Below are 26,541 nucleotides of genomic sequence, written 5' to 3'. Positions count from 1 at the left end.
TCTCCACAGAGGAATTCTTACATGCTACCCCTTTATGGCCAGACTCTACTCACCCCCATCTCTGTACATTTGTACCTGCTAATCCATTTTCCATCTCTATAATTTTGTCATTTTGAAAATTACATAAATGGAATAAAACAGTATGTGGCCAGGCAGCCCGGGTGGCTCAGCGGTTTAGTGCCACCTCCAGCCCAGGGCCTGATCCTGGAGACCCAGGATCGAGTCCCACATCAGGCTCCCTACATGGAGCCTGCTTCTCCCTCTGCCTGTGTCTTTGCCCCCCCCCCTCTCTATCTCTCATGAATACATTTTTAAAAAATCTTTAAAAAACAAAACAGTATGTGGCCTTTTGGGATTGGCTTTTTTCACTAAGCATAATACCCTTGAGGGCCATCCAAGTTGTTGTATGTTTCAACAAAAAGCTTTTCTTTTTGTTGAATAGTATTTACTTATATGGATGTATCAGGGTTTATTTAACTCTTCTCTCATTGAATGCTTAAATAACCATTTAACCAATTTGAGTTATTTCCAGTTGCAGGGTATTGCAAATAAAGCTATGTAAACATTCATGTACAGTTTTCATTTTTCTGGGGTAAATGTTCAAGAGTATGATTGCAGTGTGCATAGCTAATTTTATAAGAAAGGGCCAAACTACTTTCCCAAATGAAACTTTGTAATTTTTTATATTAATCTGATATCATACTGATTCGTTTCCTAAAGCTACTGTAACAAATTACTATGAAATGAGTGGCTTAAAACAGCAGACATTTATTCTCTCACAGTTGTGGGTGCAGAAAGTTCTAAATCAAGGTATTGGAAAGGTTGGTTCCTTCTGGAGGCTTAGAAGGAGAATCTTTTCCATTCATTCTTTTCTGCTAGCTAGCTTCTGGTTAATACCAGTGATCCTTGATATTCTTTGGCTTGCAGCTTTGTGGGTTGTCTCTTGTTATTGACATCTCCCTGTGTGTGTCTAAGTTTCTGTCTTTTTTTTTTTAATTTTTTTTTAAATTTTTTTAAAAATTTTTATTTATTTTATGATAGTCACACACACACACACACACAGAGAGAGAGATAGGCAGAGACATAGGCAGAGGGAGAAGCAGACTCCATGCACCGGGAATGACGTGGGATTCGATCCGGAGTCTCCAGATCGCGCCCTGGGCCAAAGGCAGGCGCCAAACCGCTGCGCCACCCAGGGATCCCAAGTTTCTGTCTTTTAAGGACACCCTAATCCAGTATGATCTCATCTTAACTTGATTATATTTGTAAAGACTCTCTAGCCCTATTTCCAGATAAGGTCTCATTCACAGTTATAGGATTTATCACTTGAACATATCTTTTTAGGGGACATAATTCAACTTGTAACACTACTGTTTGTACTCTTCTATTTTAGTACATTAATCTAATTTTTTTTAAAGATTTATTTATTTATGATAGACATAGAGAGAGAGAGAGAGGCAGAGACACAGGAGGAAGGAGAAGCAGGCTCCATGCCGGGAGCCCGACGTGGGACTCGATCCCGGGACTCCAGGATCACGACCTGGGCCAAAGGCAGGCGCTAAACCGCTGAGCCACCCAGGGATCCCCACATTAATCTAATATTAATACCCATTACCCAAGGGCTTCTTCTTTTTTTTTTTTTTAAAGATTTTATTTATTTATTCATGAGAGAGACAGAGAGAGAAAGAGAGAGAGAGAGAGGTAGAGACACCGGCAGAGGGAGAAGCAGGCTCCATGCAGGGAGCCCAATGTGGGACTGGATCCCAGGTCTCCAGGATCATGCCCTGGGCTGAAGGTGGCGCTAAACCGCTGAGCCACTTGGGCTGCCCTACCCAAGGGCTTCTATCATGGGAGAAAAATTGTCACTTAGATTTTGATAACTTGTTATTCCTTTTCTTGGTGTAGTTTTTTTGCGTATTTATATTTTTTGTAAACTTTAAACTTTTCTTTTCTTTTTTTTTTTTAATTTATTTATTTATGATAGTCACAGAGAGAGAGAGGCAGAGACACAGGCAGAGGGAGAAGCAGGCTCCATGCACCGGGAGCCCGACGTGGGACTCGATCCCGGGTCTCCAGGATCGCGCCCTGGGCCAAAGGCAGGCGCCAAACCACTGCGCCACCCAGGGATCCCCTAAACTTTTATTTTCATTATCAATAGTGATATGAATTAAATCATAGTTAACATTTATAGAGCATTAAATATTTCCTGGTTGGTATTGTAAGAGTTTAGGCTTAGAAGCCACATATTCTGGCTTTGATTTCCAGTTTGCCACTTGCAGCTTTGTGGGCAAGTTACATAATCTCTTCCTGTTTCAGTTTCCTCATCTGTAAATAAAATTAGTGTATATAAAGCACGTAGAATAGTGCTTGGCACAGAATAAGGCCTTTATTGAATCTTATAACAACTCCATGAGGTAGATACTATTATTATTCTTACTTCATGGATTGGGACTATTATGAAAAATAAATATGTATGTGTAATGTATATGTATATGTGTATGCAGACAGATTCACACATAACATATTACCTATATAGACACATCTCACACATACACATATATGGGGCTTCAGGCAGTAAAGTCATACGGTACAGTTTCTTCATTTCCTTGGCTAAACTTTCCTATGTAGTTAGAAAATTCATATTTTCTTGCCCATTTCCACTTTGCATCCATTTCTTATTTTGGACCTGGATACACACAACATGAGTTCTAATTCTTTTTTTTTTTTTATAAAGATTTTACTTATTTATTCATAGACACAGAGAGAGAGAGGCAGAGACACAGGGAGAGGGAGAAGCAGGCTCCATGCAGGGAGCCCGATGTGGGACTTGATCCCGGGTCTCCAGGATCACACCTCAGGCTGCAGGCGGAGTCAGACTGCTGCGCCACCAGGACTGCCCATGAGTTCTAATTCTAACTCACTGAGAAGCTGTATTAATGAGATCTAAACCTCTGTGTTTGACAATATATGTCCTCTGAAGGAATTGAGATCACTGCTGAAGCTCTTTGAGAAAAGAAGTAGGTCCAGGGGTGGCATATTGTAGAAAATGCCATAAAACATACATTTCCTGTAAGTAAGAACTCTCTTAATGGGTAGATTGATCTCTCATCTGTACTTAAAGAATCTGGCAAAATCAGTGAGCACATTATGGCAGTTAGTTAGTATTTTGGAAAAAAGTTTTGTTAGTTTTGTCAGTTTTGTTGTGTGTGAAATATAAATACTTTTGCCATTTTTCTTTCTAAGAATGGAGTCAAAACATTATGTAGGCCAATCTCCTTTAGGCACATCCAATAATAGGTACTCAGTAAAATCAGCAACAATAAAAGAGAGAAAAATAACAATTTAAAAAGTGCAGATTGGGGACATCTGGGTGACTCAGCATCTGCCTTTGGCTCAGAGCGTGATCCTGGTCCAGGAATCAAGTCCTGCTTCAGGCTCCCTGTGAGGAGCCTGCTTCTCCCTCTGTCTATGTTTCTTTCTCTGTGTCTCTCATGAATAAATAAATAAAAAATCTTAAAAAAAAAAAGTGCAGATTGTTTCTCTTGCCATTCTTCCCAGAGAATAATGTGTTTCAAAATAGGTTAGAGGATGTATGAATTTTTTATTTTTTAAATTTATTTTATTTATTTAATTTAAAAAATTTCATTTATTGATTCATGAGAGGCAGAGACATAGGCAGAGGGAGAAGCAGACTCCCTGCGGGGAGCTTGATGTGGGACTGTAAACCAGGACCCCGGGATCATGACCTAAGCCAAAGGCAAGATGCTCAACCATGGAGACACCCGTGTGCTCCCATTATTTATTTATTTTAAAGAATTTATTTGAGAGAAAGCAGAGTGAGAGAGAAAGAGCACGAGGGGGGTGAAGGTCAGTGGGAGAGGGACAAGCAGACTCCCCTGCTGAACAGTGAGCACTGATGCAGGGCTCTATCCCAGGACCCTGCGATCGTGACCTGAGCTGAAGGCAGACGCTTAACTGAGCCTTAATTTTTTAAAAATTAATTAATTAAGGTGCTCCTTAATTTTTTTAAAATTTTAATTTATTTATTAGAGAGATGGTGAGAGAGAACATGAACAGGGGCAGGAGAGAGGGAGAAGCAGGCTTCCTCAGTAGGAAGCCTGAGGTAGGGGCTCCATCCCAGGACCCTGAGATCATGACCTGAGCTTAAGGCAGTTGCTTAACCAACTGAGCCACTCAGACGCCCGAAGATGTATGAATTAACTGTTCTTTAACTTGGCTCAGTTTGGATGTACATATCTTAGTGAGACTCTCTTACTAGTCTGAAGATGATTCTAGTTGTGAAAGATTTTTTAAACCACTTGGCCTCTGATCACAAGCCAGCTATATCAGTTGATGGTGAACAGAAGAAATAATGATTTTAGTTCCAGTGCAGGAAGAAAAACTGGCTAAGAGGTGGGATTAAGTCTTCAATGAGATGTATAGTTATGGCCATGTGTACTATTCTCTATTGACTGAGGGATTTACAAAAGAATTTTGACTGTACATACTTTTTATCGTATATGGTACTCACTTTAGAATTTAGCTGCCTAGCTTGTGATGTAGTGATAGCTGTTTAGAATGCTGAGTTGATGTGTGCCTGGGGTATGGGGTGTATTTCACACAGATGCTATTCTTGCTGTATTGTCTTGCTAATAAATCATAAGTCGGGTGGATGCAGAAAACTGCATCCATGTTTGCTTTTTTAGGTAGACTTTTATGATGTTGAAGTGGAGTAAGTTTTGCTTCTGTTCTAGTTCCATCATTAGTTTGGGGGTTAATTTATTTCATTGAGTGCCTTTTAAGTTCTGGTACCTTGAATAAGACTTCAGTAACTGATGCTCTTGTCAATAGTTTATTGGCAGAGTGAACATAAAATCTCTCTCAATATAGATGGATAAACTGGAGTATTGCCATTTCGTCAGTTTGTTTTGGAACAAATTCAGTTACTAGTAAATCTTCCTTTTTTCTTTCTTTCCTTTTTTTTTTTTTAAGGTTAAGATGGGCTTGTTAGTGGACCTAACAAATACTTCAAGGTTCTATGACAGAAATGACATAGAAAAAGAAGGAATCAAATACATAAAACTTCAGTGTAAAGGGTAAGTCATGTATTAAGATTCTTTATTTAATATTGAAACCTTTTGCTGAAATTTGCAATTTCTTCTTTTTCAAAAAAAAAAATGTTTCCGTATTACTAGACATGGTGAGTGCCCTACAACTGAGAATACTGAGACATTTATTCGTCTGTGTGAGCGGTTTAATGAAAGAAACCCTCCAGAACTTATAGGTATGTCTTACTTTACCACTCTTTAAATATTTTATTTTGTGATTGGGTTTCCGTTTTCTTTTTTGCAAGTGAGGTGATACAGAAATTTTTTTTTCTTTTTTAAGTAATCACTAAGAAAAGTGATTAAAGTAGAGTAATAGACTAACTTGTGAACTATGAAATACATTTGTAATTTTTACAGTTTTTGAGATAAAGCCCTAATTGCCCCTCTTCAGGTATACTACTGGGAAACTTTACCTTAAACACTGCATATTTATTTTTTATAATTTTGCATTTTATACTGTGTATACTATGAAAAAAATATTTTTTTAAATTTTATTTTATTCATGAGAGATACAGAGAGAGAGGCAGAGAGAGAGGCAGAGAGAGAAGCAGGCTCCATGCAGGGAGCCTGACGTGGGACTCAATCCCGTGTCTCCAGAATTACACCTTCGGCCGAAGGCAGGCGCCAAACCGCTGAGCCACCCAGGTGTCCTGAAAATATATTAAAAAAATTTTTTTTATTTATTTGTTCATGAGAGGCACAGAGAGAGAGAGAGAGGCAGAGGCAAAGGCAGAGGGAGAAGCAGGCTCCCTTTTGGGAGCCTGATGCGGCACTTGATCCCAGGATCCTGGGATTATGACCTGAGCCAAAGGCAGACGCTCAACCACTGAGCCACTCAGGTGTCCCTGAGTGAAACTCTTTTTTTCACTCAGTATTGTATTTCTAAGAGTGATTCATGATGATGTGTGTAACTGTGGTTCATTTTTGGCTGCTGTATAGTATTCTATCATATTCTATCATGAATATCATATAGTTTATCCATTTTCCTGTTGATGGACAACTAGTTCAGCAGATATTTATTGATTGCTACTCTTTGCAAGGTACTGGCTCTTGGAACATATCAGTGGAGAAAATAAAAAAGTCTCTGCTCTATTGGAGCTTATATTTTAGCATGGACTGGGAGCAGGGGGAGGGGATGTGGGAGGAAGGCAGATAATAAACACTAAATGTATTAAATAGGTAAATTAAAACGGACAGTTACTTAAAATGACATTTGGTTTATTTTCAGTTTTTTTTCTATTATAAACAGTGCTACTAATGGTCTTCTAGAATATTTAAGGTTTGATTTTTAGCTTTGATTTTCTTTGTTCTTTCAGATATTTATATTGACATATGATTTGAATTGAGGATCTAATTTAAATGTTTTTTATATAACCAACTATTTGTTTTTTTGTAGCTTATTGAATAATTTTTTTCTCGTGATAGATGCCATAAGTTAAGTTTTTCTTTTTTTTTAATATTTTATTTATTCATTCATGAGAGACATAGAGAGAGAGAGAGAGAGAGAGGCAGAGACACAGGCAGAGGGAGAGGCAGGCTCCATGCGGGGAGCCTGTTGTGGGACTCGATCTTGGAACTCCAGGATCACGCCCTGGGCCGAAGGCAGGCGCTAAACCGCTGAGCCACCCAGGGATCCCCAAGTTAACTTCTTTTTTTTTTTTTTATATGTCTCCCCTTGTATTTTATTTATTTATTTATTTATTTATTTATTTATTTATTTATTTATTTAATTTTATTTTTTTTTAAATAAATTAATTTTTATTGGTGTTCAATTTACCCACATACAGAATAACACCCAGTGCTCATCCCGTCAAGTGTCCCCTTCAGTGCCCGTCACCCATTCACCCCCACCCCCCGCCCTCCTCCCCCTCCACCACCCCCAGTTCATTTCCCAGAGTTAGAAGTCTTTATGTTCTGTCTCCCTTTCTGATATTTCCCACACATTTCTTCTCCCTTCCCTTATATTCCCTTTCACTATTATTCATATTCCCCAAATGAATGAGAACATACACTGTTTGTCCTTCTTCGATTGACTTACTTCACTCAGCATAATACCCTCCAGTTCCATCCACGTTGAAGCAAATGGTGGGTATTTGTTGTTTCTAATGGCTGAGTAATATTCCATTGTATACATAAACCACATCTTCTTTATCCATTCATCTTTCGATGGGCACCGAGGCTCCTCCCACAGTTTGGCTATTGTGGACATGGCTGCTAGAAACATCGGGGTGCAGGTGTCCCGGCGTTTCATTGCATCTGAATCTTTGGGGTAAATCCCTAACAGTGCAATTGCTGGGTCGTAGGGCAGGTTTATTTTTAACTCTTTGAGGAACCTCCACACAGTTTTCCAGAGTGGCTGCACCAGTTCACATTCCCACCAACAGTGTAAGAGGGTTCCCTTTTCTCCACATCCTCTCCAACATTTGTTGTTTCCTGCCTTGTTAATTCTCCCCATTCTCACTGGTGTAGGTGGTATCTTATTGTGGTCTTGACCTGCATTTCCCTGATGGCAAGTGATGCAGAGCATTTTCTCATGTGCATGTTGGCCATGTCTATGTCTTCCTCTGTGAGATTTCTCTTCATGTCTTTTGCCCATTTCATGATTGGATTGTTTGTTTCTTTGCTGTTGAGTTTAATAAGTTCTTTATAGATTTTGGAAACTAGCCCTTTATCTGATATGTTATTTGCAAATATCTTCTTCCATTCTGTAGGTTGTCTTTGAGTTTTGTTGACTGTATCCTTTGCTGTGCAAAAGCTTCTTATCTTGATGAAGTCCCAATAGTTCATTTTTGCTTTTGTTTCTTTTGCTTTCGTGGATGTATCTTGCAAGAAGTTACTGTGGCCCAAGTTAACTTCTTATATGTACTTTTGGAAAGTTTTTACATTTGATTTGCCTTTTAATTTTTAAGGTAATATTTTAAAACTTTTGTTGTCAATATATTTTGTTTTGCAATTTCTTCTTCTTTTTTTTAAGATTTTTAAAAAATGTATTCATGAGAGACACAGAGAAAGAAAAAGAGAGAGAGAGAGGCAGAGACATAGGCAGAGGGGAGAAGCAGGCTCCATGCAGGGAGCCCGATGCGGGACCCGATCCTGGGACTCCAGGATCATGTCCTGGGCCGAAGGCAGGTGCTAAACCATTGAGCCACCCAGGGATCCCCGCAATTTCTTCTTTTTAAAGTTTTAAGTAGCTAATATTTTCCCTATAAAGAGAATTAAGTGAAAAACTATTAGAAATAGTAAGAAAGTACAGGGGATATATTTGAACACAGATAAGAAAATATCAACTTTCTTGCAAATAAACAGTAAATAGAAAATAAAATTAGAGGATGGTCTTACTAATCTTATTCATAATACTGATTAACATTTATGGAGCATTTCTTCTGTGCTAGTCACTCTGTAAACTGTTTTACATTCATTGTCTCATTTTCTTCTTACAACGTCTTTTTACATGGAATTTATTGTCACCCCCATTTTATGATGAGAAATTGAAGATTGGGAAGATTAAGTGACTTATTCAAGGTCATCCACACAACTAGTAATGGTTAGAGCTTAGGTCATATCCTAAGCAATCTTAGTTTTAAGTTCATACTCTAAACCACTTCTCTTTTCTGTAACAGAAATACATGATACCAAGGAATAAAGTTATTAAGAAGTGTAGGAGGTCTTTATGAAGAAAATATACTTGGATGTTTAAAAGACTTCAAGAAAGAGAGAGATATTTGTTTCCAAGTTAATTTCAATTTTTACTGTAATTCTAAGCAAAATCCCAATGAGACTTTGGAACAATTATTATGAAGTTAATTTCTTTTATTTGTAAAATTTACTGCTTCAACATAAGTCAACATATATTGAGCACAGAACAACATTGTTTGGCAAATGAAAGAGGGAATATTATGAGCAAGAAAAATTTGAAAACAAAAATAATGAGGGGATTGTCCTTACCAGTTTGTAAAGCAGAGGGTAAAGTAATGGACACTATAGTAGTTTCCTGGTGGTAGAGGATATGTTTTCCAAATCGTAGGGGGAAGGTGTGATTATTCAATAAATGGTGTGAAACAATTAGTCCACTATATAATAACATGTATTTTAGATGGATTAAATATTTTTAAAAGGACCCATAAACACATAGGAGAAAATATAGGTCAGTATTTATTTAATTCTGGGATAAGGTAGTATATTTCGATATATCACCAAAGGCAGAATCCACAGCAGTGTCCCTGGACTGCTTGCATGAGAATCACCTGAGGATGCTTATTAGAAATATTTGTTTTAGGGTCTCATCCTGAATCTACATAATCAAAAACTCTGGGGTTGAAGCCTAGGAATTCAGTTTTTGTTTTTTTGTTTTTTTAAAACAAGGATCTTTGGTGACTTTTTAATGCACACTTAAATTTGAGTGTTCCTGTCAAAAATGAAAATGTGTTCTCCATTACTGTAATAGTACCTACTGTAATCAAGAGTGCTTATTCTTTGCTTGGCAGACATAATGGGAAACTATAAGTGAATGAATGAAGAAATGAATGAATATAAACCTCATGACAACTATGTAGTATGTGGTGTTATCCCCATTTTACAGTTAAGAAAATTAAGTTTCAGAGAAATTAAGTAGTTTGCCTTTGGTCATGCATCTAATAGGTTTTTTTTTTTTTAAGATTTTATGTATTTATTCATGAGAGACACGCAGAGAAGCAGAGACATAGATGGAGGGAGAAGGAGGCTCCCTGTGGGGAGCCTGATGCAGGACTCGATCCCAGGGCCCCAGGATTATGCCCTGAGCCAAAGGCAGACGCTCAACCACTGAGCCACTGGCTCTATGTTGTTGCTACCCTGATTTCTATATTAACTCATGAAAATGAAAAATAATTTCTGAACTATAAAATATAACAGAAACAGAGCACAAGTATTATTTGACAAGTTTGGAAAAATATTTGAAGCATATGATGTATAAAAAAAATATACAAAGAGGGACACCTGGGTGGCTCAGTTGGTTGGTATCTGAGGCTCAGGTTATGATCTTGGGGTTGTGAGATCCAGCTCAGCGCTCAGCAAGGAGTCTGCTTGTCCCTCTCCCTTTTCCTGCTTGCATGCTTTCTCTCTCAAATAAGTAAATAAAATCTTAAAAAATAATATATGCAAAGAGATTTTATAATCCCAATGGCAAAATACAGAAAACAATGAAAATGCAACTTATATAAAATAAAATACAAATAGCCAAGAAACATGAAAATTTTTTTTTCATTTGTTAACAAAAGATACAACTAAAATATACTTGTTACCTTCCCCCATCAAATTGTAAGGATTTAAAAAATTATGTCAAGGATTGGATACATTGAGTGCACTCATATATTGTTAGGGTGTTACTTGGTACTGCTTCTCTGGAGGGACATTTGGTGATATTTTTCAAGATCTTTGAAAGCATTTATATACTTTGACTTACAAAGACTACATCTAAGAATTCATTTTAAGGAAGTAGAGATGGACATGAAGATTTATGTGAAAGGAATTTCATCACAGCTTCATTTGTAATAAAAACAATTTGATAGCTGATAAAAGCAGGTCGTTTATAGAGTATGCAACTATTATTTAACAGAAGAACAATAACATGCAATATATGCTATACAGTATTATGGTACATTCACAAGACTGTATGTAACAAGTGCACATATATACACCTATATTTAGGTGTACATCCAGAAGATACACAGCACTATGGCCTTTGAGTGACAACTGTTATCTTGAAAGAAATCATTGCAGTGGTAGATGCTAAAAATACACTTGAAGAATTAAAGGAGGACAAAAAGTTTTAACATTCAGAAAAAGATGTCATGATTTCAGAAAGATTAACACTCCTAGGTTTAGGAAAATAAGTTACCCTTATAAATTGTCCAGTTGTATTGTTGGAATTATTTTTATATAGTTGATGTATTTAAATCAGTTGCTGTCAACATTTTTTCTTAACGTCCAAACTGCTCCAACCTAGGGCAATGGGAGCCTCTTCAGTTGGTTTCTATATTCTTTTGATATTACCCATTAGTCTGATGGTTTCCTTGTTCTCTGGCACATGATGTTTTCCAGACAGCATCTGTTATTTCTCTGAAGAGTTTGGTTCATTTTAGTGGTTCCTATTTAGAAAATAGTATTTAGAGATAATCTTGGTGTTGGAGATCATTCCATAATTAAACACATTAACATTTCTGCAGTTAAACATGAATATTCATTTTAAAAAAGATTTTTAATTTATTTCTCTATGACAGAGAGAGAGAGAGAGAGAGAGAGGCAGGCAGGCAGAGGGAGAAGCAGGCTCCATGCAGGGAGCCTCTTGTGGGACTCAATTCCAGGTCTCCAGGATCACGTCCTGGGCCGAAGGTGGTGATTAAACCGCTGGGCCACTGGGACTGCCCTGAATATTCATTTACACTAGGAAAAATAGACTATAAATAAATGTCACATAAAGTCAGGTTTTGGCCCCAAATGATTTACCAGAAATCTTAATTTTTTTTATAGCTCTTCATGGAGGCTGTAGTGCATTTGTTGTTTGCATGTACAGAAATATCTGTCTTCAGAATAAGAATTTTGGGGACCGGAGAAATTAAAAAAATCTGTTAAAAGAGAAGTAGCTGATTTCTTGGTAAATAGTAAATTGTATAATAGATATGTAACCTCTAATTTAGGTATTTCTAGTTATCAATACTGTAACAGATTCGTGAATATGTATTTTCATGAGTAGCATATATTTATTTTGGTAAAAACCTTTTTTTTTGGTTTAAAAAATATTTAAGATAACTTGGTATAGAGTAAGTTCTTAATAATTGTTAGTTTCCTTTTTCTGTTCTTATTTTTTTTGCTCTTTTAGACCAGAGCATTTCAGCCTCAGCACTATTGCCATTTTGGGTTGTATAATTTATTTTGGAGGGCTCTCCTGTGCTTTGTGGTATGTTTAACAGCATCAGTGGCCTCTACCCACTGGATGCTAGTGGCATCCCACCAGTTGTGACAATTAAAAATGTCCCCTAACATTGCCAGGTGTCCTCTGGGAAGTACTGATTTAGTCTGAGATCCTAAAAATTAATTTATCTGACTAGTGAGATAAAAAGGAAATTACATATATTGAAATAAGGCTTTATTTAAAAACATAGTTTGCCATTAACCTTTTCTAAGTCACCTCTTCGTAATTTATATTTCCAGGATATGTATTCCTATTGTTGTAGCTCATCCTTCTGTCCTTTTGCTGGAGACATAGTTTCTCTCTTTCTCTTTTTTATTTTTTGAAAGATTTTTAGGTAATTTCTATAACGAATGTGGGGCTCAAATTTACAGTCCCAAGATCCAGAGTCACATGCTCTGTACTGAGCCAGCCAGGTGCACCTGTTTCTTCTCTTCATTTGATTTTTAAAGAACAGTTTTCCCTTAATATGTATATTAGTGTTAATATTTTTTGACATGCCATATAAACTTATTTCATTGTATTAGCTTACATTGAAAACAAAGACAAATTTTAATAAGGAGTTGACTTGAAATAGTTAATAGTGAGCTAATCTTTAGATGTAAACTCTGCTTTCTTGCCACTAGGTGGACCCATTCTCATAATCAACCGAGGAAAACTGAACGTTCTTATTTTTTTTAAACATTGAAGCCATATCATACTAGTAATCAGTGAATTTTTTTAACATCAAATACATGATCTTCCATAGTTTTCTGCAGAGATTTGTTTCAATGATGTTTTTATTATTTTATTATCTTACTTTAAAACTCTAGTCATCTATTAATGTTTTGAAGTATAAGACTAAAACTTTACATATTTGCATAATAAGGAATGTTAAAAGAGCTGTGTTACTTTCTTAAATTATATTTCATCACATGACTTAATCACTTAGTTGGCAGTTATTCTTACATTTTCTATTTGTAAAAATATCTTGCTGGAGTAAAAATTAGATGCAAAAACAGTAGTGGTTTAGGTGAGAACCATGTTTACAGTTAGAATATTTGTTGCTTAAATTGGTCTGAAATACAAAGTAGTAGAAGGAAAAGTTATATGTTAGGATTCATGTTGGACAAAAGGTGTAACTTTTTGTAACTTTTGAGGCAACTTTTCTTAAAAAGCAATGGAGATAATAGAATTTATAGTTTCATGATTATAGTCATTTATTTCTAAGGGGCATCGTTTCCTGTTCAAAGTTGATCTCTATTTTTTATCTACTCTTTAGAAACTTCATTTCAGTTGTGTCCTTGTTATCCGTTATTGTCAACCTCTGTGATTAACCAGGTTCTTTTCAGCCTGTAAACATATTTAAGTCTCTCATATTAAATGATATTCCCCCCCCCACCAAAAAAAAAACCCACACCTTTCTTCTTGTTTTATATTTCCCCTTCCTCTTCCCAGCTGATTTTTTGAAAGATTGATACTTGAATTCACTTATTCCCATTCACTGCATTGCAATCTGGAGTCCTCATGCACTCTTAAACAAATAGTGACTTTCACTTCTAATTATTATTATGTGACATTTAAACAGCTGAACAGTCATGTCTTGAAACTTTCTTTTTTTGTTGTAGATGACTCCATGTTCTCTTTGTTTTCTTGAGCCCATGGTAGTTTATTTTTAGTCTTTTTTATAGTTTTGCCACTTATTCTTGAAAGGTTGATTTTTCTCAGATTTTATTATTAGTTTTCTTCTCTTATTTTACATACCCATCCTTAGTGACCTTATACCACAGACCCCTTCCATAGTTGACTATGTGTTGATGATTCTTTCATCTTCAGTTCCAGCCACACCTGTGAAGCTCTTTGCTATTTTTTCCAATGCTTTTAAGTCCCAAAAGAACCCTAAACTCCTCGTCACCAGCTGTACTCATTATCTTGCCTATAAGACTGATGTAAACTCCTGTGCTTCCCAAGCTAATAAATGGTGCTACTGCCCACCAACATCAGAGAACCAGAGACTCCTTTTATATCTTTTCTCTCTGTTGACAGTCATTCACACCCCAGATTGGAGATTCTGTCTTAAATATCTCTTCAGTCTGCCTCCCCTCATTAACCTTATCACCATGAGCCTTGTCCCTCAGACCCTTATCTCACACATAAATTACTGGGATGGCTTCCTTATTGTTTTTCTTACCTTTATTATTGCTCCCTCTCTGTCTTCTGTTGAGCTACCATTGGAGTGGGTTATTTATTTATTTGTTTATTAAACCTTTATTTATTTATTTATCTTTAATCTTTACACCCAGCATGGGGTTCGAACCCACAACACTGAAATCAAGAGTCACATGTGCTTCCGACTGAGGCAGCCAGGTCTCCCAGAGTGTTTTTTTTTAAAACATGATAATTTAATTGCCATGCTTAAAAAATTTTAATATCTCTCCATTGCCCTTTTACTGTCTTTAGTATTGGATACAGTACTAAACAATTCAGGATATTGTTCTTTTCATTGCCTCCAACTGCATTTAGTATTACTTTCTCATTATATATTGCACACTGTAGCCATTCTAATTCATTTATAGTTTGCCATATGTGGTGTTTTGATTCATATTTTTATTTGCACAGATTGCTTTGTCTGCAATTCCTTTGTATTCTTGTTAATTGGGTATTGCTCATTGACTAAAGTTTTTATTCTAAATATTCATGATTATTTCTGTGACTATAGAAATAGGTGATTTAGTTTAGTTGATGGTAACTTTAAGATACTGGTTTTCAAAATTTCAAAAATTTTTTTTTTTCAAAAAATTTTTTTTTATGTAGCAAAGGCCTTTTTTGTGTTTTTTCTTTTTTCTTTTTTAAGATTTTATTTATTTATTCATGAGACGCAGAGAGGGAGAGGGAGAAGCAGGCTCCATGCAGGGGTCCTGACATGGGACTCGATCCCGGGTCTTCAGGATCACACCTGATCCTGGGCTGAAGGCAGCGCTAAACCGCTGAGCCACCCTGGCTGCCTGCTTTTTTTTTTTTTTTTTTTTTAAACTTAAAAAATTTTATCTATTTATTTGAGACAGAAAGAGATATGTAGAGAGAAATAGAGAGAGCACCAGCAGTGGGGAGAGGGAGTAGCAGGCTCCCTGCTGAGCAGAGAGCCCAATGCAGGGCTTGATCCTGGGATCCTGGCATCCATGACCTGAGCCAAAGGCAAATGCTTAAATGACTGAGCCACCAAGGTGTCCCTGGGCAGAAGCTTTCAAGTTTGATATACTTTCATTTGTTATACTTGCTTTGGTGGTTTGTGCTTTTGGTGTCCTATCCAAAAAATTCTTGGCAAGACCAGTGTGGAGTAGTTTCTTCCCTACATTTTTTTTCTGGAGTTTTATGGCATTGAATCAGATTTAAAGCTTTGATCTCTTTTGAGTTAGTTTTTGTGAATGGTGTAAGATAGGTGTTCATTTTTTTTTTTTTTGGCGTCTAGTTTTATTGTTCTGCGTGAATACTGTTTTCATTCCCCATTGAGTACTCTGGGTTCCCTTATTGAATATTATTTGACCATATATGCAGGAGTTTAATTCTGGGTTCCCTATTCTGTTCTTTTGGCCTATATGTCCATCTTTATGCCAGTACCATACTGTTTTTAATAACTACATTCTTATAGAGTAGTTTGAAATAAGGAGTATCATACCTCTAGTTTTGTTATTTTTCCTCAATACTGCTTTGGCTGTTCAGGGTCTTTCATGGTTCCATGCAAATTTTTGCATGTTATAGATTCTGTGTAAATGAAATTTATATATATATAAATATATATATCCTCATTGCATTTATTAGCAATTCATTTTTATAGCTGAGTGGAAGGTATTGATTGAATGGGTATACCACATGTTTATCCCTTCACCTGATGATTGACATTTGAGATGTTTGCTATTTTTGGCCATTATAAGTAAAGTTGCTGTGGACATTCATCTTTGTATGTCTTCGCACACATTTTTGTTTTTCTTGGGTAAATAACTAGGATTAGAATGTCTGGGTCATTTGATGCAGATACATGTTTAACTTTTTAAGAAATTGCCAAACTGTTTTCCAAAGGGATTGTGTTGTTTTATATTTCTACCAGCAATGTATGAGGGTTTCAATAACTCTGCATACTCACATTTGATATGGTCAGTCTTTTTTATTTTAGCTATTTTAATTAGTGTGTAGTGGAATTGCATTGTGGTTTTAGTTTGCATTTTCATGATAATGATGTAGACTGCCTTTTCAGGTACTTGTTAACCATTTACACATATTCTTTTATAAAGTATCTTTTAAAATCCTTTGCCCGTTTAAAAATTATTAGAGTGTTTGTCTTATTATTTAGTAGTAAGAGTTCTTTATATATTCTGGATACAGGGATCCCTGGGTGGCGCAGCGGTTTGGCGCCTGCCTTTGGCCCAGGGTGCGATCCTGGAGACCCAGGATCGAATCCCACATCGGGCTTCCGGTGCATGGAGCCTGCTTCTCCCTCTGCCTGTGTCTCTGCCTCTCTCTCTCTCTGTGACTATCATAAATAAATAAAAATTAAAAAAGAATATTCTGGATACAAGTTCTATATTAGATATATGTAATGAGAATATATTCTGTGGCTAGTGTTTTTATTTTTTTCTCTTTTTTTTTTTTTCTTTTTAGAGAAAGCTTAAGCAGGCTCTATGCCCAGCGTGGAATCTGACATGGGGCTCAATCTCACAACCTTGAGATCATGGCCTTAGCCAAAATTGAGATTTAGGACACTTAATGGAGTAGCTACCCAGACACCCCCTAGTGTTTTATTTTCTTAAAGACATCTTTCAAAGAGCATTTACCATTGTGAAGTAGCCCAATTTATCAATATTTCCTTTTATTTTGTTTTATCCAAGAAGTCTTACATTAAATTGCAAAGATTTTCTCCCATATTCTCTTCTAGAAGTTTTGTAATTCTTAACTTTTAATTTAGTTATATATTTGGTTTTAGTTGTCCTCTATTAGGATGCTTTATATTGCAAAGAAAAGAGTAGTTTATTAAGGTATAATCTTAAATGGCAGATTATCTTTCCATTAAACATAACAAGAAAAGCTTCATTTTTGAGGTTTGCAAGACAGTGAGTTAAGTAATGTCATGTTAGTAATGTCAACCAAACTTTTACTTTTTCAAAGTAGTTAAAATGATTTAAAAATGCAGTCATTTTTTAATTTATGAAGCTCATTTGCAGCTTTTCCGAATGTGGAGGTAGACCCACATAATCTTGAACACATACTGAAACAAGATTTAAGAAAAAATTCTTTTCTCAAGTTTTTCTCTGGAAAGTTTATTTTATTTTTTAAAGATTATTTGAGAGAGAGAGAGGCAGGGAAGAGCCAATGGAGAGGGAGAGAAAGTCTTAAACAACCTCCACACAGAGTGCAGAGCTGCATGTGGGGCTTGATCTCCCAACCACGAGATCATGACCAGAGCCAAAACCAAGAGTTGGATGCTTAGCCACCTGTGCCAATCCAGGCATCCTCTGAAAGTTTATTTTAAATATTATGAATTAGTGTAAAGATACTGTCAGTTGGTTTCTTTTTTTTTTTTAATAATTTTTTTTTTATTTATTTACGATAGTCACAGAGAGACAGAGAGAGAGAGAGAGAGAGAGAGGCAGAGACACAGGCAGATGGAGAAGCAGGCTCCATGCACCGGGAGCCCGACGCGGGATTCGATCCTGGGTCTCCAGGATCGCGCCCCGGGCCAAAGGCAGGCGCCAAACCGCTGCGCCACCCAGGGATCCCTGTCAGTTGGTTTCTAAAAGAACTTCAAAGTAGTTTTATTTTTATTGTGCTGTATATCCATCAGTTATTTTCTAGATCCAGTGAAGTGTTGTGTGGATGTGTGTGTCCACCTTTTAAAGTTGTATGTTTGATAAAAATACTATCTTATCTAAAGTGCTTGGAATCCATTAGCTTTAAGAGAAATTTTTCGACCTTAGAGTCTAAAATGATTTGTAACCAATATATACTAAACTTTTAGCTAGTGGGATAAATTAGATGCTAAGCAACTTAAACTGAGAAATTACTAATAGTTATAAGAAAGGGTCAAAGTTTTAAAAATGTAGTTATTTTATCAAATCATTAAAATGTTTTGATTGCAGGTTGGAATTTTAAAGTAAAATGTGGCTTCTGAAGTAATGTGTTAATTTTAAACCAAAGCTGCTTTATTTTCTAGGTGTTCATTGTACCCATGGTTTCAATCGCACTGGTTTCCTCATATGTGCCTTTTTGGTGGAGAAAATGGATTGGAGGTATTTGTTTCTTGTTATAACGGAAGAAGACTAGTAATTGATGATATATTTTATTGATTCTTTTAGTTTTAGCATTTTATATTACCAAATTTTTGATAAAGTCATGATTAATAAAATTTAAAATGGTTTTCGTTTTAGACTTGATTAATCTTTAAAATACCATTTATTACCTGGTATGTTGTTCTAAGTGGCACTGTAGTTTAATGTTTATGGATTTTTATACTATGTCTTTTCTTTTCCAGATTTTTTTTTTACATATTCCAGAATAATCAGATGCAACTTTTCTCAATATTTTTTTTGTATTCACCTTTGGAAGTTACTGTTGTTGTTATTGTTCTTTCTTTTCTTTTTGTAAGTAAGCTAGCAAAATGCCCAACATGGGGCTTAAACTTACGACCCTGAGGTTGAGTTGCGTGCTCCACTGACTGAACCAGCCAGACGCCCCTTGTTCTTTTCATTTTTAATAATACCTTTTTTAATAGCTGTTGAATATTAGGAAAACTTATAATGGTATATGAAAAGAGGTATTTTGGGACAGTTACTGAATTTGAACCAATCAAACAAACATGTCTTTATTGAAGTGTCTGTTTAGATCCTGAGAGAACCTGAAATTGCCTGAAATTCCTGAGTGAATGGGATATTACTACCTGAATTTTCTTGTTTATTGATTGAGGGTCATTATTTTTGTATATAAATACAGAGGGTCCTTCTGTGGATATAATCAGCTGAAGTACACATATGATTGTGTATTTCTCTTCACACATCCTCTGGTTCTCTACTGCATGCTTTTCCAGGTCTGTCTTTCTGGCCTTTGAAATGCTTTCAACAGTAACCCCAGACTACTGTGTTAGTCTGTGGTTTTGCCTCTCTCTGAGGACCTTTGCTCTTTTACCTGGGTCTATTGAAAGTTCTTAAAAGCTAACATGCTTTTACTTTTATTCATATTGCTCCTCACATTTCTTTGATTTCTTTTAGAGTCAGACCTCAATCTTCAAGGCTTTATTTAGAATTTTCACAGACTTTACCCGGGTCTCTTTTATATGCTCATTGCAGCTTACCTTTAGAGTTTAGGGATTATCAGTGTATCTTATATTTAAGCTGTTTCAGAAGAAATTTGTCTTTCAATGATTGAATGCCTTCGGTGTGGGGAATATGATTTGTCCATTTCATAAACCTATATTATACTTCATTTGGTACCTGAAATAGAATGAGTGAGTTTTGATAAATCTACATAAATGAAGAGTGGTGAGGAAATTCCATGGTGTTTGTTTTCCATAGTATTGAAGCAGCAGTTGCTACTTTTGCTCAAGCCAGACCACCAGGAATTTATAAGGGTGATTATTTGAAAGAACTTTTTCGTCGCTATGGTGATATAGAGGAAGCACCACCTCCACCACTATTGCCAGATTGGTGTTTTGAGGATGATGACGAGGAAGATGAGGATGAGGATGGAAAAAAGGAATCAGAACCTGGGTCAAGTGCCTCCTTCGGCAAAAGGAGAAAAGAACGGTTAAAACTGGTAATGTTTAAAAATATTATAGTCTTTACTTTTCTCTTCTGCAAGCTTATTGAGATTTCTGTGTTTAGCTAGATTTGTAAAGTTACTTCATTCTGGCTGTTTCTAAAGATTCTTGATAGCCATGAGTCTGCATTTTCTATGGGAAAAGTTTGTTGAGTAAGTTCATTTTGTTCTGATTCGTAGGTAAACCAAACAACTCTTACATATTAGACTGAGAATTTACTATTTTTTTCTTGTAAAGTATTGGGAGATTCCAGCTACATAGTGAAACTTTTTACTGATGCTTTACAAAATTGTCATATAGTTAAAATAACTTTACATATAAATTCTACTCCTTTCCATGGTTGGTATTTTCATATTTTCTGTAAAGTTGAACTGAGAAGACTCTTCTATGGACAACTCCCACTAATCTTCTTACTTCTATGGACAACTCCCATTAAAAGGCCTAACAAAAAACCATTAGGAATTCTCCTCTCGGGGGGGACAGGAGAGATGCTGAGAAGAAAAGTACTGATTGTACTTCTATATACAGGTATATGGCATATAGGTCAAAGGGAAAAGTTAGGCAAAGTGTGGAGATAATGAAATGTTAATGAAGTTAGTAATTAAGGAATGTGGATATCAGTTGAGCAGTAAAAGATACAACTCCCTTATTAGTAGGCAGTGATTCACAGGCAAGGAATAAGATGTCTTTTTTTTTTATGTAAATCATATGATACAGTCAGTTGGGATTTTTAAAAAAGTCCCTTATTTGAAAAACATTGTTTTAATATGTATATACACATTTCAAACTTCAAGACTTTGAGGCCACTGAAAAGTGTTAATTGCTTTGAAGCATAGAAATAATTTAAAAAATAACTTAATTCTCTTAGTCTAACTCATTGATTACTGAATCACATACCTAGAAAAATAATTACATTCTAAGAAAAGGCTAATAGCATAATATAGCATAAATGACTACCTTCTTACAGTATCACTTTTTGTAAGGAAATTTAACTATATTTTTTAAGGCTAGCATTAGCCATGAGCATATGCTACTGTGTTTTTGAATTATAGTATTTGAATGTGTGAAAGAGTTTATTTTTTATTTTATTTTATTTTTTTTGTGTGTGAGTTTATTTATTTTTGTGTGAAAGAGTTTAAAGCGAAGAATTATTATTTTGCAAACTTGTGCTAAAATTTGCAGTCCCCCCCACCCCCAGCAGAAAGGGTCTTAAAAATGATGTTTATTTTATAATATCAAGTACCATTTAATTTCTAATGGTAGAAATTAGTTGCAAATGAGCTTCAGCATAATTATGAGAAACATAGCCAAGATGGGCATATTTCGTTAGGGAAAATAAATGACATTTAAAATAAAATCCCCAATCTACTTTTTCCTATTTTGTTTTGTCAGTTACTAGGAGGAATGCTTTGAAAATTTCCAACTATGAAGGCACCACAGTGGCTTGGTTGGTTAAACATCCAACTCTTGATTTTGGCTCAGGTCATGATCTCAGGGGTGTGAGATAGAGCCCTCAGTTGGGGCTTCATGTGGGGCATGGGGCCTTCTTGGGATTCTCTTGTCCCTCCACCCACTAAAAGAAATTCTCCACTATGATTATGGATTTATCTGTTTCTCTTTCTGGTTCTGCCAAGTTTTGCTTTATGTATTTTGAGGTGATACCATTTAGTTTATACAAATATGTGTAGAAGATTATTGTATCTTACCTGTGTCTTTACCTTTAGCAAAAAAAAAAAAAATTCTAATGTTAGTATGATTGATTGCCCAAGCATTCTTTTGGATAGTTTTTATATGGATTATCTTTTTTCTATCCTTTTGCTTTAAACTTTATCTTTTATTTAAGGTACATGTTTATAGGTATTGTGTTGTTGGTTTTTTTTTTAATCCAGTGAATAGTTTTTGCCTTGTTGAAGTATTTGGTCCATGAACATTTATTTTACTGTTGTAATCAGATTTAAAATTTAAAGTCTTACTCTCACCGCCCCACCCCAACCCCATTATGATATATTCCTTTTTATCTTCCTTTCTTTATGCTTAATTGTTTTTATATCACCCCAACCCATTGCTTGTTAGTTATACATTCTTTTGCTATTCTTTTAGTGGTTATTCAAGATTTCAGTATGTATCTTTGACTTAAAGTCTGGTATATATTAGTACTTTTGCCACTTTTTAAACAATGCAAAAATCTTAGGACATTTGGTTGCATTTACCTCTTTCTGCCTTTATGTTTTTGTGTATCTTAGTTCTACATGTATCTAAACACGTAAGACATCATCATCATCATCATTTTATACAGTGAATATTCAGCAGAAAAACCCACATATTTATCCTTTCTGGTGCTGTTCTTTCTTTCATGTACGTTTGTGGTTCCATTTGGATAATTACTCTTCTCACTGAAGAGTTTTCTTTAGTATTTTCTTTATTGTGGGTCTACTGTAACATTCTCTCAGTATTTGTGGAAAAGTGTCTTTTTCCTGCCATCATTTTGAAGAATGTTCTGGGTATAGAATTTTGGGTTGGCACTTTTAAGATATCATTCCATAATCCATTTTTATTAAGAAGTTGCTTCTCTGAAGCTAGTTTCTTTTTGTTTTTGATTTTCAACAATTTTACTATGATGTTTCTACTTAGAGTTTCCTTTGTGTTTATTCTGCTTTTTATTTATAGTGATTCCTGAATCTGTGGTTGGATTTATTGTTGTTGGTTTTAGACAATTCTCAGCCATTATCTCTTCAAGTAATGATTCCCATTCATTCTTTTTCTCTCTCCTTCTGGGACTTACCCAGACTACCTCTCTCCCCAATTCTAATGTCTCTTATTTCTTTTCTATATTTTCCACCCCCCCTTTTTGTTCATTTTTCAATGTGGAGATGGGCCTGTCTTCCAGTTTACTTAATCCCTCTTAAGCTTTGTCTAAACTGATGTTAAAATAATCCATTAACAGAAATTAACTCAAACTAGCTTAAATAATAAGAGGAAATTACTATAAGTTCAGGGATAGGACTCAAACCCAGGATATAGCTGGATCTCAGGAAGGGACTAGAGCCTGGACCGGAAAGCTATTTATTTAGAACCTAGTTTCTGCTCTTTGTTCTTATTTTCTCATCTTTGCTTTTCTCTCCTATTTCTGTTTCTCTCCTTTTGTGTCATCTCACTAGTTTTGTCTTTCAAAACTGGCTCTTTGTTATTCCTTGCTTATCTGAGAGCTTATAACGATCCTGTACCTTCTGAGCTTACATGTTGTAATTTTAGCCACATGAAGAGACTCTGAATCCTAATTCCAAATTGCCAGAAGAGAGAATCTGATTGGTTCAGACTGAGTTAATGATTTGCTTATGCTCCCATCAACTTTGGCTGGAGTGGGATGTTATCTTGTAATGTCATATAACATGGTTGTTAGGGTCCTATCTTCATGGATGAGAGGCACCTCTTAATGAGAGCTATTTTGCCACCAACCACAGTGGATGTCTCCTTTACCACAGTTGAGTGATATAGCCGATGGAGTTAGTCTGAATGGAAGAGGAACTTTTGAAAGAGGCCAGGAATGCAAGTGAAAGTATAGGAGAATGGTTTATACTACCCCCATGGGACTTGGGCAGTGGGAGAATGAGTAGTTTTTACTTAAGAGAGAAGTGGTCTCCTTGGTGGAGAGTTAGCTCTTAATTAAGACATAGGGAATGGGGTACTCATGAAAAAGTTTGAGGTTTTAGGGAAGGTTATTTATGAAAAAGAGATTCCAGGGTTTATATTGGAACTCTTTGGGAAGGTGGTTAGTCATAAGGTGAACCAAAGAGAAGGAGCTCCAAAGCAGTGAGGATAGATCGACCATCAGAGAGGAAAGATGACTGAATACTTGATTCTGGGTGATGTCAACAGTATGCTTGAAAGCCATGAGAAGTATAGATATAAGTAATTGACGAATGATTGGAAAACTTTCATTTTCCTCTTATTTCTATCTGAGTTGAAGATAACAGAGGCAGTCCCAAGAGTTACTAATTTTTGTAGCTACATCTCAACACAATGAACTTATTTTGGTTTGAGACTTTATTTTTGTTAGAGTTTCCCTTTCCCGATTCATATTGATATGACTGTGACTTGAAGTGATGGACTGACTCCTTGTAGTGAATTCTGATAGTTCCGTTTGGGTTTTTAACAGTGGTACATGTCCTGTACTTGGCCTTCACATTTCTGACACCTTTGGTCATCTTTTGAGCACATGCTACTATTGATTTGGAAGAGTATGACTTACAGTTATGTTGCTTGCTCCTTTGAATCGATATCTGGGATCATCTGTTTGAATAAGACTGTTAATGCATTTTCCTCATTACTAAAATATCCGTGTTACACCTTACATACATACTTGCTCACTCATTCTCTCTACATACACACCTTTTATAATTTGCACCCCCCATCTTCTGTACAGTTTTCTGTTTCCCTCTAACTGATCTCTGATTCCTTTTGTCCTTTTTGTGGCAGCCATATGAATTTCCATGTTAAGCCTGACAGACTGTTAATGAAATGCACATCTTTCATCTTAAGCATACATTATCTTCTTTTCACTTTTGATATTTCTTTATTCCCACACACTGAAATGGTAGTTTGTTAAAAAGTGAAAGTAAATGTCAGTGACTTTGAATCTCAGTTGTAGTATGTTTGAAAATAGTTCCAGACTTAAGACATTGCTGTTTAGATTTAGTGATACTTTTTGAAATTACTACATAATTTTGAATAATATATTTTTGTCAGAAGAAATTTGTAATGACAGTACATAGCAAATTAAGTTAAAAAGTAAATAGTATTTGTGTATGGAGTACACCATGCTTACTGTTTCTAATGGACTTATTCCTACCATTTTTTACTTAATAATAATTATTGCAGAAGTAGGGGAAGATAAAGTGAAAAAAATGAATGCATTGTAGGAAAGATTAAGAAAGAAGAAATATAAATGGAGAGGCATTTGCAAGATGGTTGGAGTTCTCTTTTATAATCAAGCTTAAAGGGATCCCTGGGTGGCGCAGTGGTTTGGCGCCTGCCTTTGGCCCAGGGCGCGATCCTGGAGACCCGGGATCGAATCCCACGTCAGGCTCCCGGTGCATGGAGACTGCTTCTCCCTCTGCCTGTGTCTCTGCCTCTCTCTCTCTCTGTATGACTATCGTAAATAAAAAAAAAAAAATAAAAAAAATTATAATCAAGCTTAAATAGTTAAAATGTGCTGAGGCTCAATATTTATTCTGGTAAATTAAAATACTTGGTTCAGCTGCATAGAATTATTAAAATATTTCTGTAAAATAGTAATATTTTATTTTAAAATATTTAAAATATTTTAAAATATTTCTGTAAAATAGTAAAATCTAATAGTAAAGTCTAATATTGTGGGAAAATGCTTGGTAGAATGTTGATCATATTCCTATGTTTTAGTCCTTTTTATTCCTTCTTAAAAAATGAAATAATGTTTATTTGTTTAGGGATAATTTATGCTATTTGCCCTTGCTTTTCAAATTATCATTGGTTTCTTAACTTTCCTCAGGAAATACATGCTCATGAGTGAACCTTCTTCATGTAAAACTTAAAAAAATCCTATGCTATTAGTACCTTCAAAATAAAGATGCTGAATGTTAAACTCTCTGAATGCTTTCTCCTTTTAATTAGTATATACAGGATATAATTTTATAAGTTTATGGCAGTTATCTGAGTATCTCAGTTACTAAATATACTAAAAATATGTTGTGAACCTGGTTCTTTTTCTCCTTCTTTAGTTATTAAACGTAATGGTTGAATGATTCTAAAGCAGAACTTTCAGTGATTAGTAGAAAGTGGTGATGGTGTAATGTGAAAGGAATGATATTCCTTAATCCCTTGGCTCACGAAATTTACAAAGTAGGCTTATTTAAGGAAAATAGAGTTGATGACATAAAGGATAACTATAAAAAGCAATTCAGAATTAGGGGCAAAAAGTAGAACTAACGTCTGCTGGATTTTGACTCAGGACTCTTCTAGATTTGACAGGCACGTATGTGGACTAAATACTGTGTTCTTTTTTTTTCTTCCCAAGTGGCTCGAGTTGCCAAGTCTTTGCCAGAAGGTTGATCATTGCAGCTTGTAGACCATATTTTTTATTCCTTAATTACATTAACAGCTAGAGTTGTTTTATGGATTTTTCTTGAGACTGATGCCAGCCCTTTTATGGGTCTGAAAGTAATTGTAGCATGAATCTAGACTGTATTTTTAGTCTTTAAAATTTCCAGGAGTGTTCTTTATTTATTTGATATATAAATTTTCCATCTGCTCTACTTCTCTGTAATATTTTAAAAATATGCTTGCTATGAAATACAATAAAACACTTCATGTAGTTCTGAGTTCAAAAATTTAGATTAAAAATTCAGTGATGAGTAATAGTGTTTGTTACATCCAATGACTGTAGTTTAGCCATTTTGACTACTGTTATACTCTTCTTTTTTTTTTAAAAAGATTTTATTTATTTATTTGACAGAGAGAGAGTGAGAGAGAGACAGAGATCACGAGTAAGGGTAGGGCCAGAGGCAGAGGGAAATGCAGGCTGAGCAGGGAGCCTGATGCAGGACTTGATCCCAGGATTCTGGGATCGTGACCTGAGCCCAAGACAGAAGCTTAACTGACTTAGCCACCCAGATGCCTGTCTACTGTTAAACTTATTCTAATATATGAAGGTATATATTATGGGTGTT

The 26,541-nt window shown here is 35.6% G+C and overlaps 1 protein-coding gene across 2 annotated transcripts in view; it reads left to right on the top strand.

The window, feature by feature from the left end:
* The window catches only part of RNGTT (RNA guanylyltransferase and 5'-phosphatase), a 320,891-nt gene that overhangs the window by 8,062 nt on the left and 286,288 nt on the right, over positions 1-26,541 (top strand). For both annotated transcript variants that reach the window (XM_055330807.1, XM_055330806.1), the window contains exons 3-6: positions 4,993-5,096; positions 5,196-5,284; positions 18,239-18,314; positions 19,593-19,833. In XM_055330807.1, coding sequence (XP_055186782.1) covers positions 4,993-5,096; positions 5,196-5,284; positions 18,239-18,314; positions 19,593-19,833 — 510 coding nt within the window. The remainder of the gene's footprint in view (positions 1-4,992; positions 5,097-5,195; positions 5,285-18,238; positions 18,315-19,592; positions 19,834-26,541) is intronic.

The sequence above is a fragment of the Nyctereutes procyonoides genome, unplaced genomic scaffold (assembly GCF_905146905.1).
Source record: "Nyctereutes procyonoides isolate TBG_1078 unplaced genomic scaffold, NYPRO_anot_genome, whole genome shotgun sequence".
NCBI lineage: Eukaryota > Metazoa > Chordata > Mammalia > Carnivora > Canidae > Nyctereutes > Nyctereutes procyonoides.
Note: the sequence above shows the minus strand (reverse complement) of the source record. Positions and strands in the feature narration are given on the sequence as shown.